The 12,859-nt window shown below is 38.2% G+C and overlaps 1 protein-coding gene across 4 annotated transcripts in view; it reads left to right on the top strand.

Moving 5' to 3' along the window:
* SEC24B (SEC24 homolog B, COPII coat complex component) overlaps positions 1 to 9,969 on the top strand; it is a 95,517-nt gene extending 85,548 nt beyond the window's left edge. For all 4 annotated transcript variants that reach the window (XM_050946742.1, XM_050946741.1, XM_050946743.1 and 1 more), the window contains 4 exons: positions 1,628 to 1,732; positions 2,780 to 2,872; positions 6,368 to 6,471; positions 9,078 to 9,969. In XM_050946742.1, the coding sequence (XP_050802699.1) occupies positions 1,628 to 1,732; positions 2,780 to 2,872; positions 6,368 to 6,471; positions 9,078 to 9,192 (417 nt within the window). In that variant the 3' untranslated portion in view covers positions 9,193 to 9,969. The remainder of the gene's footprint in view (positions 1 to 1,627; positions 1,733 to 2,779; positions 2,873 to 6,367; positions 6,472 to 9,077) is intronic.
* The last annotated feature ends 2,890 nt before the right edge of the window (positions 9,970 to 12,859 follow it).

The following is a 12,859-nucleotide window of genomic DNA, read 5'->3' as shown; positions in this document are numbered from 1 at the left end:
CGCAAGCCTGGGAGGTGGGAGAAGTGAGGTAGCGACGGGGTGCTCGTGCGTGGAGCAGGGGTGAGCTAGGGCGCGGGGGTGCCTCAGGGCGGAGGGTGGGGAGTGCCTCATGGCGGGGTGGGGGGGGGGAGGCCGCAAGGTGGAAGTTTCACCTAGGGTGCAAAACATCCTTGTACCGGCCCTGGTCACAGCTCCTGCTTATGGGTCATTAAGAAAGTCATTTGAGCAGGGAAAAACTTAAGATAGTTTGGACCGACAACAGGACAGGCCCATTGTTCAAGGATCAAGATAAATATAATGCACCTAGTCAGTTTATAAGCTGGAGAAAAAAGTCTTTCCTGATCTTTGCGGAGGATCACCTTATGTCCTTGTGCCGATTGATGCATGCACATGTGAAAACGGATTTGGCCCTGAAGAATCAGATTGTTTCCTTTATTGTCTTGCTTTGCATAGCTACTGTGTTAATAGTGTTATTGTATAACTTTTAAAATGTGACTATACTGTTTCTTGATGACCTCTATAACCATGAATACCATAGGTTGATTACATTTTGCCTAAATCAGTGTTTCCTGTAGTTGTTTTTAAATTTCCTTTGAGTTTCAAGGATCAGCTTTCTTGATGCTCATCATAATTGTGTGCAGCGAAGTCTCTTCTAGCTCTTCTTCTTCCAGGCTACATCCTATAATTCTCATTTTCTTTTTATGTACAAATCCCACAAGACCACCTAATGAGTTGTATTGTATTTCTGTGGACTTTTTAAATCAGTGCTACATTTTTTGAATATAATTATCATAATTCAGTCCAGATGTGGGCATGTAATCACTTATGTAAATTTCCAAATTCTTCTATGCAGAAAGGTCCATGTGTCCTTAAAATAGATCTTCAGCATTGTGGCACACAGTCACCAGTAGGGTGACCCAACATTTGTAAGGCCTGGCAATTGTATTCCTCCTCAGCTGCAGATAGGCTTTTAAACAACCTCCCTGTTGTTTAAAGCAGAAACTGACACAAAAAATTTGAAAATGCAGGACAGTTTGGTCAATTACGCCCTTTCAGAACTGTGTAGCCAAGGCCCAAGATTTGTCTGAGGGCCTTGTTAGCTGCTTTAACCTATATGCCAGTCATGATTATGACAAAAGGGGGATTTCTGCTTTCTGGGGATGGCAATGTTGTACACTCTGTAGAGTAGAATTGTAGATTGTTGTGCTCTAATAATGTTTCTGTAAGATAGGACGATGGTGGCAGACAATCTGTGGTGCTTTTGCCATGGCTGTTTGTAACTTATTTTCATTAGATATCAGAGGTTAGGTTTCTTGGCTTATTTTTAGGCTTAGAAGTTGCATGATGAGAATCCACTTAACAAAATATGTATATTTGTAACACATAAATTATATTACCACTTACATAATCATCTCTTGATCTATATTGAAGAAAGATCACTTGGCATTAGTTTTAGTAATTCACATTAGAAGGAACTAAGATTAAATGAGACTCTCTGCAAGATATAACTAGAAAACTACACTTAAAAGTCTCTTTTCTGTTTTCTTAAAAACTAGTTACGCTTGAAGCTGCTGATTATATGTCCTGTTTTATATAATAGGTTTTCTGTAACTCTTTATTATTACAGGGTGCAATACATGTTAACGACAGGGTTGTTCCTCAACCTCCTCTTCAGAAGTTATCTGCAGAGAAGCTGACAAGAGAGGGAGCTTTTCTTATGGATTGTGGATCAGTAAGCTACCTGTTTCAGTAGCTTTTATCTGATATGAATAGGACAAATGTGTTTCACTTCAGACTTTTAATTGCAGCTAACTCATAGTACCAATATTCTTAGTGAATCAACCTTAGTTACTGCAGGATTCTAAATTAATGTCTCAAATGAGAAACTTGAATGTCAGCATTGAATTTGCAAATGACTGAAATATCTAGTTTTGTGATAAATTTCTTAAACAAGCATGGATATTAACATTTGTAAGATTAATTTTTCATATTACTCTGCATGTATACCAATCAATGTTAGTTTAAATTGTACTTCCTGAAACTTAAGGCTTTCTTTTTCAATTGTTTCCTTAATGGTGTTCGTTGTTTTGAACTGAATGCACCAAGGTCCCAATCTAACAAATCATGTATGCTCACACTTGTGTCATTGAAAGCAGGGCTACAAACACAATTGAAGAAAATAGTTTTCTACTAAAGTACTATAAGAAAGTATATTTTAGTCTTGTTATCTGGAAATGAAGAAATTTGAACCCTGTATATTTAAAGTGTTCAGCATGAAGCAGCATTTTCCTGCAAATGTCACAAGTATTGACCTGCTTACTCGGAATAATTTGAGAATACTTCTTTAATTTCAAAAAAGTTTTCAAAAAGTGTTTGTACTTACTGTAGTTGCTTAGATGCTATTTAATGATGTAACTGTAGATGGTGCCAATTGATTAATAAGGCAACTATATGAAACTTTGTCAGTAGGAGACCATTTTATTGAAACTACTGCTGTTGCTGCATATCAGGTTGTTTGAATTAGAAATGTATTCTGATAACTTTAGTTCCTCGGAAGAATTATCAAATTCTGTATGAAGTTATCAGATATTATATGAAACCTCGCAGAACCAGAAAAATATCATTCTAAACATTTTAACCCCAAAACAAGTCAGAATCACTAAAACATTTCATTTAATTTCTAAAACTAAACTCCAAAACAAATAAAACATGAAAACTCAATACTCTAAAATATATGCAAAGCATTTTCTTTGTTAAAATTAATTTTTGTCCTTTACAGATATTTTACATTTGGATTGGGAAAAGCTGTGATAATAGCTTCATAAAAGATGTGCTCGGATACCCTAACTATGCATCTGTACCACAGAAACTGGTAAGTGTTTTAGTGAGTTATGGAATGTAATACATACATTGCCAAGTAATCTATGTTCTCCCTTGTATTGGCTGTATTGAATTATGAAACTGAATTAGATTTATTTTATTACATTCATAATGCTAATACTCATTTGCCAGCTTTGTCCAGTCTTTTAAACATATGTTTAAAGAATGTGGGGCACCATAAAATTCTTTGAATTGTAAAATTAATTTAACTAAGGCACTAAAAACAAAAATACCAAGGGATTCACGTAAGCAGGTTGAAATAATCATGAGATTCTGACTCAGCTGTCAAAAATGAAGGAATCCAGAATTAATATTAGAGTTCTTCCATTCATAATTTACCCTCTTGAAGTAGTGGTGTTTGGAGAATTGATATTCTGTGAACTCAGTGTAGTCCACAAGATTTACAGTACAATAGATAATAAAGGATTGAATTTAAACTTTACTTACTGAATTTTCCTAGCTTTGGTCAGTTTTAACAAGGACATCAACCATTAAAGTCACTGGGACTTGACATTCCCTGAGCTGCTTTTGAAAATCTCCCCCTAAATGTATTTGATTCAGACAGTACTAAGATTTTATTTCCGAAGGTCAGAAAACAGCTTTTTGTTTTGAGGATCGAGGGACGTTATTTAGATACTGTACTGTACAAAAAGTTCTGAACAGAATTGTATTCAGGTAGAACTAAATGTTAGTTACTGTAGAACAGGACTGCACAACTGATAAAGTGGCGAGGGCCACATTACTCCAAAGAAAACAGCCGAGGGCTGAAACCCCCCAGCCCCGCGGAAACACCCCAACACCCCCCCCAGGACCTCCCGGCCCACGGAAACATCCTGCCCCAGCACCGCCCAGCCCTGCAGAACCAAACCCTCCTTCCCCGGCGCCGCCCCACCAAAACAGCTGTGGGCCAAAAAGGAAGGTTGGGGGTGGGGGGGTGATACTTGATTTTAAATCAATTGGGGGCAAATTAAAGGGCGCAGGGCTCCAGCGGCTGGGGGAAACGGGAGCTTTGCAGGGCTGGGGCAGGGATTTAAAGGGCCCAGAGCGCCTGCCGCTGAGGAGAGCCTGAGCCCTTTAAATCCCAGCCCCAGCCCATCTGCTGGAGCCGTGGCCGGGATTCAAAGGGCTCTGGGCTGCCTGCAGCCGCCGGGGAGCCCTGAGCCCTTTAAATCTCAGCCGCGGCCGGGAAACTCTGCAGGCAGCCCGGAGCCCTTTGATTCCTGCCACGGCTGGGATTTAAAGGGCTCTGGGCTCCCCACCTCTGCGGGCAGCGCAGAGCCCTTTGACTCCCGGCCACGGCTGGGATTTAGACTCAGAGACTTTAGGTTCAGAAGGGACCAATATGATCATCTAGTCTGATCTCCTGCACAAAGCAGGCCACAGAACCCTACCCATCCACTTCTATAACAAACCCTTAACCTATGTCCGAGTTATTAAAGTCTTCAAATTGTGGTTTGAAGACCTCAAGCTGCAGAGAATCCACCAGCAAGTGACCCATGCCCCACGCTGCAGGGCCTCTGCCAATCTGCCCCGGAGGAAAATTCCTTCCTGACCCCAAATATGGCGATCAGCTAAACCCTGAGCATGTGGGCAAGACTCACCAGCCAGCACTCAGGAAAGAATTCTCTGCATTAACTCAGATCCCATCCCATCCAACATCCCATCACAACCACTGGGCATACTTATCTGCTGATAATCAAAGATCAGTTGCCAAAATTAAGCTATCCCGTCATACCATCCCTTCCATAAACTTATCAAGCTTAGTCTTAAAGCCAGATATGTCTTTTGCCCCCACTACTCCCCTTGGAAGACTGTTCCAGAACTTCACTCCTCTAATGGTTAGAAATCTTCGTCTAATTTCAAGTCTAAACTTTCTAGTGTCCAGTTTATACCCATTTGTTCTTGTGTCTACATTGGTACTAAGCTTAAATAATTCCTCTCCCTCCCTAATATTTATCCCTCTGATATATTTATAAAGAGCAAGCATATCCCCCATCAGCCTTCTTTTGGTTAGGCTAAACTAGCCAAGCTCTATTAGTCTCCTTTCATAAGGCAGGTTTTCCATTCCTCGGATCATCCTAGTAGCCTGTCTCTGAACCTGTTCCAGTTTGAATTCATCCTTCTTAAACATGGGAGACTGCCGCTGCGGGCAGCCCAGAGCCCTTTGATTCCCTGTCGCGGGCCACACAGTGAGCCATATTTTGTGCAGGCCTGCTATAGAAACACACAGGAAAACTGGTCCTGCCCTAAAGATTACCATATGAAGGACACAAAACAGATGTTGGTGGGGGAGCAGGGGGGAAGAGAAGTGAAGCATGCAGCAGAGTGGTCAGAGTGAAATTGAGCACAATAACAATAATGTTAGGTCCAAGTTTTTAAAATCTATTTTGCATGTGTGATCTAGTCCTAACTATCCCTCTACTCAGCCATAATTAGTTGGCAATTGTAGGTGACACAGCAGAAGGGGGTTTTAAGGATGGATTTGAATGAAGAAAGGGTAGTAGTATCTTAATAGAGGAAGGCAGATGGTGCAAGGATAGCTTTATTATTTTCAGTGAAAAAGCAAAGAGGGTGATGAATTTATGATAAGGAATGACATTACAGAAATGTAAGTGAAACTTTTTAATATAATTCATTCTATCCGTTTACTACAGAGGACAGTAATTAGTTTTAAAACTGTAATCCGATAAATGAATTTTTATCCCATCTTAATTGCCCCATAAACTAAGCAAGCCTCAAAGGCAGTATGATCAGTTCAGGCAGAATGAAGCATCTTTTGCTGCTCAGCAATGATCCTGCAGTCAATTAGAGAGACGAGTCCAATCTTTGTGTTGAACTTTTGGGGTTGCTGTTCAGGGCTAGTTTGTGGTAATTATATGTATGTGGGTCTCTTTAGGGCTGTAAAAGTAATCCTGAGGACAATGCTCAGGAACTTGTGTGGGGAAGAAGTTACAGTCATGCATGGGTTGGGGGAGTGAATACAGTTAAGAGAAAATTTATTTACATACTGTTATTTTTACAGGTCTGTTTCCTAAAATGTCTTGTATTTCAAATATAGTGATTAATTTTATTTAGGAATGAAATCTTTGCACTTAGGCTAATCAGAGAGAAAATGCATATGTGATACAATTCATAGTAAATGATTTTGTAGGATGAGATTGGACTATTTCCCTTATGGATCATGTCATGACTGACATCCATCTTCTCCCAAACCATTTTTAACTCTTATTCATGTACCTATTTTACTAATTGTTTTCTTATATATATGGATATCTACACCCATTCAGTACTCAGAAACATAATGTATAAAGAATGGCTGTTTAATTTGTCAGTCATCCACGATTGGGGAGCTTTACATGGAATTTATTTTTAGAGTAATTTTTCCAGCCTACCATTGATTTATTTCAGCATGATTTATTTTAATTTGTTAGGTTATATTTCTTCACATTGTAAAACTTTTATTTTTCTAATTACATTTTTCAACCAGACACAGCTTCCAGAGTTAGATACTCTTTCTTCAGAGAGAGCCCGATCTTTTATAACCTGGCTTAGAGACAGTAGACCTTTAAATCCAGTTCTTCAAGTAATAAAGTAAGTATTTTTACAGTTAAACTTTCTGTAATCTCATCTTTTATGTATCTCTGGGGAACAGAATTAGATTCCATAATAGCAGCTTTCAAATCCTGATCCTGAGAGATACTGAGCGCCCTCAGCTTCTTATTGCAATAAGTGGGAAGCAAAGGCACTCAGCACATAATAGGAGATGCTGAGCACCTCACAAGATCAGGCCCTGTGGTATCAAAGACGTCTTAATTGCAGAGATTGCTTTACAAAATATTTAAATTCATTTAATTTTAGAGTGCCAAGTCAAAGTTCAGACATGAAAATATTTTACTATTATGAAAATACTAAACAATATGTGCCCCATGATAACTTAAAGTAACTGAATCAATTTCCAGTCTCATTTTATATTAAGGCTCCATTTATAAATGGTTTATAGAGTTAATAAATTATTAACGGATGTTTTAATATTTTGTTAATCGGTTGTTATAGATGTAGTCAGACAGGTCAATAAGTAGCTTATAACCATGGTTTATAACCATCTTGAACACCTTTGTATGCCTACCACCATGTATATAACTAATGTGCTACTAATGTCTATAACATGTTTACAATTTTTAATAATTTATTAATCCTTCATAAATTATTTATAAAATGGAACCTTAATATAAAATGTGACCTGTATTCTAATTCTACTATACATACTACTGAATTACTTTACTGAAGTCTTTGTTCTATTCAAGCTATTGCCTACTTGAAAAACCAAGACCTCATAAAATGCTTGTATTTGTATCCATTCAGTAGATTTTTCATCTCTGACAATGATAGATACACCATGTCTGACAGGTTTTCAAGAGAAATTACATTGAATGTTGGCTGTTGGCTGTTGTCTATGAAGCAAATATTGGTCTTATTTTTTATATGCGGGCAAGAGGTTCAGGTAAATTAGTGTGGCATTGTTGGCTCGACTATCTTGTAGTAAAGGGTATATCAGCATTTCTTTTGACTTCTTACTTTTCAGATGTTGTTGGTTAACTGAGAATGAAATATCTGTATCTTGGGTAAATTTTTTACACCTTTAAAAATTGAATACATAAAAAACTATTTAAAGAAATGATTATTAGTAATTTCTGTTGATTTATCTAGAGCTTACCTTTGTCACCCAAATTAATAAAAGACAAGAAATTCCCTCTTTAATTCTTAGCCTAGCTGCTGCTATTTGGATTACAGTAGCATCCTGAGGCCTTAATAAGGATTAGGGCATAATTACAGTAGGTGCTGTGCAAATGATGGAGACAGCCTGTGAGTGAATTTACAGTCTAAGACCCTGATTCTGCAAAAAAGTTTGCTTAGCTTTTAGCTTGCAGTAGCTTCAAGGGTGCTGCTGTTATGCTTGAAGTGTTTGAAAGTGTTTTCTGGATTGGGGCCTTATTGCCTCTTTCACTCTCCTTTCTCTGTTCCACCTGCAGAAGGGAAAAAATTGTGGATTATAAGTCAGCACTGACTATAATCTTGACAATTATATTAAAAGTTAACCCGATCAAAGTCCGTTGCTGCCAACAGAATCATGGCACCTGCTTCCACAAAAATCCTTTTTTTCCTAACTGTTTCTTATTGAGTCTTTTGTTTTATTTTGTTTTTTAATGCTAAAGATTTTTAATGTTTTTTTTCTCTCCCTATTTTTTAACCCGGATTCTAGAGCTCCTGTTTTTATAACAGGAAAGAATTTTGATTTTTTTACTGGGGAAAACTGATACCCTTATTAGTAGAGTTGTCCAGAAAATGAAAATCCCTTACTACGGAAAAATTCATGTTTTTGAAATATTTTTGTCCAAGACTTTATAAATTCAAAATATGACACTTTCAAGAAAAAAAACTACTTTGGTCAGCAAACCGAAAAATTTGAGCACAGGCAAAAAGTGAAATTGACAAGGGCCTTCCAGCGGAGGCGGAGAGCTGGACTATCCAGGGTGTGTCTACACAGCAAAGAAAAACCTGCAGTTGACCCATGCCAGCCAACTCAGGCTCCCGGGGCTCGGGCTGTGGGGCTGTTTCATTGCTGTGTAGACTTCCAGGCTTTGGAACTCTGGGACTCTCCCCACCTCACAGGGTCCTAGAACTTGGGCTACAGCCTGAGTCGGCTGGCACAAACCAGCTGTGGGCATCTAGTTGCTGTGTAGACATACCCTCAGTTACTTACAAGCTCTGGTAACCACTCAATGTCCTCTCCCCCATCCCTTCTCTTTCTCTAGAACAAGAGAGTGGGGGTGCTCAATCTCTCTTGCCCAGGGTGGTGGGAAGGCTGTATGCTCTGATTCTCTGCCTCTAACCCTCCTGAGGTGGAAGGGAGGTGGAGAGTCAGGGTGCTCAGCCTTGGCAGCCTTTCAGCAGGGCAGACAGGAACTGTCCCTCCGGCAAAACTGAAGTTTCCTTACAGGACATCTTGTTTTTTGGGAAAAGGGCATTTTTCATCAGAAAATCGTTCAATGGAAAATTCCCTTTTAACTCTACTTAATAGTTTTTTGTTGAATCCTAGATCTCCAAGAGCAATATGCAATGTATGGACTTCCTGCTTATACTTGTCTTTACAATACTTTGTTTAGTGCTTTGACTAAATACATTTTCTTATGTTTCAGAGATGAGAGTCCCGCCAAAACAGATTTTTTCCAGCACTTAGTTGAAGACCGGACGGAGGCAGCATTCTCTTATTACGAATTCTTACTTCATATTCAACAGCAGATTTGTAAGTGAAAGTGGAAGAAAGAAGAAGAAAATTCCCAACTTTGGATACGAACGTTAGCTGTGAGAGGAGCACATAGCAACAGGCATTTGCTCTTCACAATATACAGTGCAGAGCACCGTATCAGAAGCTTTTCAGCTAAAGGAAAAATGCACACGTCCGGAGGAATTTTACGGATTTGCTTCAACCTGAAAATGATAGGAGTAATGATGCTCGTTCACTAGTACATTTTAAACTGGTTTATACACGTTTCCAGTAGTGCAGCAGTATGGTGCTCTGTTTATTGCAAGCTGTTGAATTTATGTAGCTATGTGGGATGATATTTCTTAATGATACGTAAAATTAGATGAAACCCTTTTTCTTACATTTATTATGATAACCTTTCTGGAGTCAGACTCTTGCAGAGGTGCCAAGGGCAGTGCTATATGGTGTTTGTTTATATTACTTTTGAAAAGGAATTATTCATATTCACTAAAAGACTTCAACATTTTCCCTGTGAGGACTACAGAGTTTCAATACAGTACATGAATTGTAGAAATAAAATATATAATGTACATAAGTGTTACATTTGTAAAGAAAATGTAAAAATGTAACTACACAATGAATTGCCCAGCTGTGTTGCATATTCAATAATAGATCATTTTGCCCAGTTAAAATGAGGTTGACTGGTAGATAATACATATTAAGAAATCTGAATCACATAGGAGAAACCCAACTTTGTAATCCTGTTAATTCTTTTACATGGATTTATTTATGATCAGCTTACTAATTAAAAATATTTTGCTTGATCATGTGTTTTTATATTTATGCAACTGATAATCATTTAGAAACTGAACTCTAATGCTGAATCTAACATTCACTTTTGAAGAGAATATGTTTACCACTTTATTTCACAGATTTCTAGAAGGGGAGGAGAGAATATTTCATAGTTTGAAATGAGCAAATGTATCAATAAGGGTTAGTTTGGGGTCCTTTCACATATTTGGCTTGTGAAACAGTATAACGTCCTAATATTTTGTAATCTGCAGCAATCCTGGCCCAGGTTTCTGCAACTCAGTTTTGTGGTACTCAAAATAAGCATGATTAATCATTGAATGGGATCCTGTGACAGGGTTTCTGTGTGATGAAAAATAAGGGATCTAAAAATGTTTCATTAGAGGAAGGGAAAGTAATATTTTATTTGAAAAGTTGGTAAATGTCAAAGAAGCTTATTTCAAAATGTGATCACCTTGCTACTGGCTTCTTTATAACCTCATTTCTGCTAATAAATGTGACTAAATGGCTGGGTTTGTGAACACAGATTAAGCTCCGAAGTTAAAATCTGGTATTGGTGGTCAGGTGAAGGGGGAGGAACTGTGTTTGGCCATCTGCTGCAATTGCTGATTTAGACTTGGTCAGTCATATGACCCAGTCTGAACTTTTGTCACTTGTTTGCTTTAATTAAACATGTGTGTGTTCAGGTAATTGAACTAGGAAGTGCTAAATAATTAAATGGTGGTAATGTTAGCACATTTTCTTTTAAAACAGTCCAGAAAATCATTTTTTAAAAGCATTCAAGAAGTTGAATATTAATGACCCTACCCCCCGGAAAGATGGACTCAAATTGAATCTGTACCTACTGTACAGTATTCAGTTGAAACATTTAATAGCTAGATATTGCAACTGTTTTATGATTAATTCCTGAAAGCATGTTATCCTGACTGTTTGGACCATATCACGGTTTTGGAGATACCTTATTTAAATTTGTGTATCTTTCCCTAATTAAAGATACTCAAGTACACCAAGGATAGCACATAAGTAAATCTGTGTTATTCATCTTTATGGTCAGTTACTAAGGGCTTGTACACGCTACCACTTACGTTGGTATAACTTTTGTCACTCAGGAGCGTGAACAAGCCACCCCCCGTGACTGACATACAGTACAGCAACCTAAGCGCTGGTATGGACAGCGCTGTGTAACTCTCCTACTGACATAGCTTCACCTCTCGAGGAGGTGGTTTTATTATGCTGACAGGAGAGCTCTCTCTCATCACAATAGAGCATCTTCACCAGCTGCATAGGTGCAGCTGCGTTGCTGTAGCACTTCTGGTGTAGACTAAGCCTAAATGTCTGCAGAAATACAGGCTAGTGTCCCTAAATCAAGACAACACGATGCAAGTAACTACATATATTTTGTTCTATTTACACTACACATTTTGAATTAAGGGTAAGAGCTACTGAAGAATAAGACAGGTGAAAAGATGTCAAAAGGGGATATTAGCATAATCTTAACAGTTCTTCAGAATATACAGACTTTTAACTTGACATTGAATATCCAGGAACATTCAAAACAATGATTATGGTGACCCAGTGTGTAAAACTGCTACTTAAAGCTTTATTCTTCTATGTATTTTGTATATAAAAAATTGTTATGAAAAATACATGAGAACTATTTGATTTATTTAGTAAAAGCAATTTACAGTATAGAAAAGCTGGTAGTTTTTGGCTCCTTTTATATGACAATAGGTTAATATCAGATGTCTCTCTTCCAACTACCATAAAGGAATTAGGTGCAACCCATAAGATATGTGCTCCCACCAAGAAGTGTGTGCAACCATCTTGAAGAAGCATGAAGACCCTCTCATCAGTAGCATTCTAAGGTGGGGGATGTGCTTTTATGATTAACTTTAAAAATTAACAAAGGTTTTTGGCCACATTAAATCTGCATATGAAGCAAGGATCGTTGTTTTCAAAAAAAAAGAAAAAAAAGTGTGCCATAGAAACAAAAATAGAAGACATCCAGCCTCCTAGCCATTGAAAGTAGCTGACTCCAGAAACTCTTAGAATGCTGAAAGACAGTAGAAAGCAGATGGTTCAAGGCACTAGTATTAAGATGACTTCTTAATCGGTTATTTGAATTCAGCCAAGGTGCATAGTAATGGAAGCTGTCAGGTGGCTGTTCTGGTAGTTTTGTCCAGTGGTCCATCTAGCCCAGTATCCTGTCTTCTGACCATGTTTTGTGCCACTTGCTTCAGAGGGAGTGAACAGAAGTGGGCAATTTGAGTGATCCATCCCGTCGTCCAGTCCCAGCTTCTAGTAGTCAGAGGTTTAGGGACACCCAGAGCATGGGGTTGCGTCCCTGACCATCTTGGCTAATAGCCTTTGATGGGCTTATCTTCCATAAACTTACCTAATTTTTTTTTAATCCAGTTATACTTTTTGTCTTCACAACACCTTCTGGTAAAGAGTTCTGTAGATTGACTGCATTGTGTGAAGAACTACTTCCTTATGTTTTAAATTTGTCTATTAATTTAATTGGGTGACCCCTGCTTCATGTGCTATCTGAAGGAAAAATAACACTTCTTTTATCCACACCATTCGTGATTTATAGACCTTTATCATATCCCCCCTTAGTTGTCTCTTTTCCAAGCTGAACAGTCCCAATCTTTTTAATCTCTCCTCGAATAGAAGCTGTTCCATATCCCTAATCATTTTTGTTGCCCTTCTCTGTGCTTTTTTCAATTCTAATATGTCTTTTTTGAGATGGACAAAGGTGGGTGAGGTAATATCTTCTATTGAACCCACTTCTAATGGTGAGAGAGAAAAGCTTTCAAGCTACACAGAGCTCTTCAAGTCTGGGAAAGGAACTCCCAGCATCACGCAAAATGGAAGGTGGAATAGATTGTGTAGCATAAGTAG

The sequence above is a fragment of the Gopherus flavomarginatus genome, chromosome 3 (assembly GCF_025201925.1).
Source record: "Gopherus flavomarginatus isolate rGopFla2 chromosome 3, rGopFla2.mat.asm, whole genome shotgun sequence".
In the NCBI taxonomy this organism is placed as follows: domain Eukaryota; kingdom Metazoa; phylum Chordata; order Testudines; family Testudinidae; genus Gopherus; species Gopherus flavomarginatus.
This window is presented reverse-complemented; position numbering and strand designations above follow the sequence as displayed.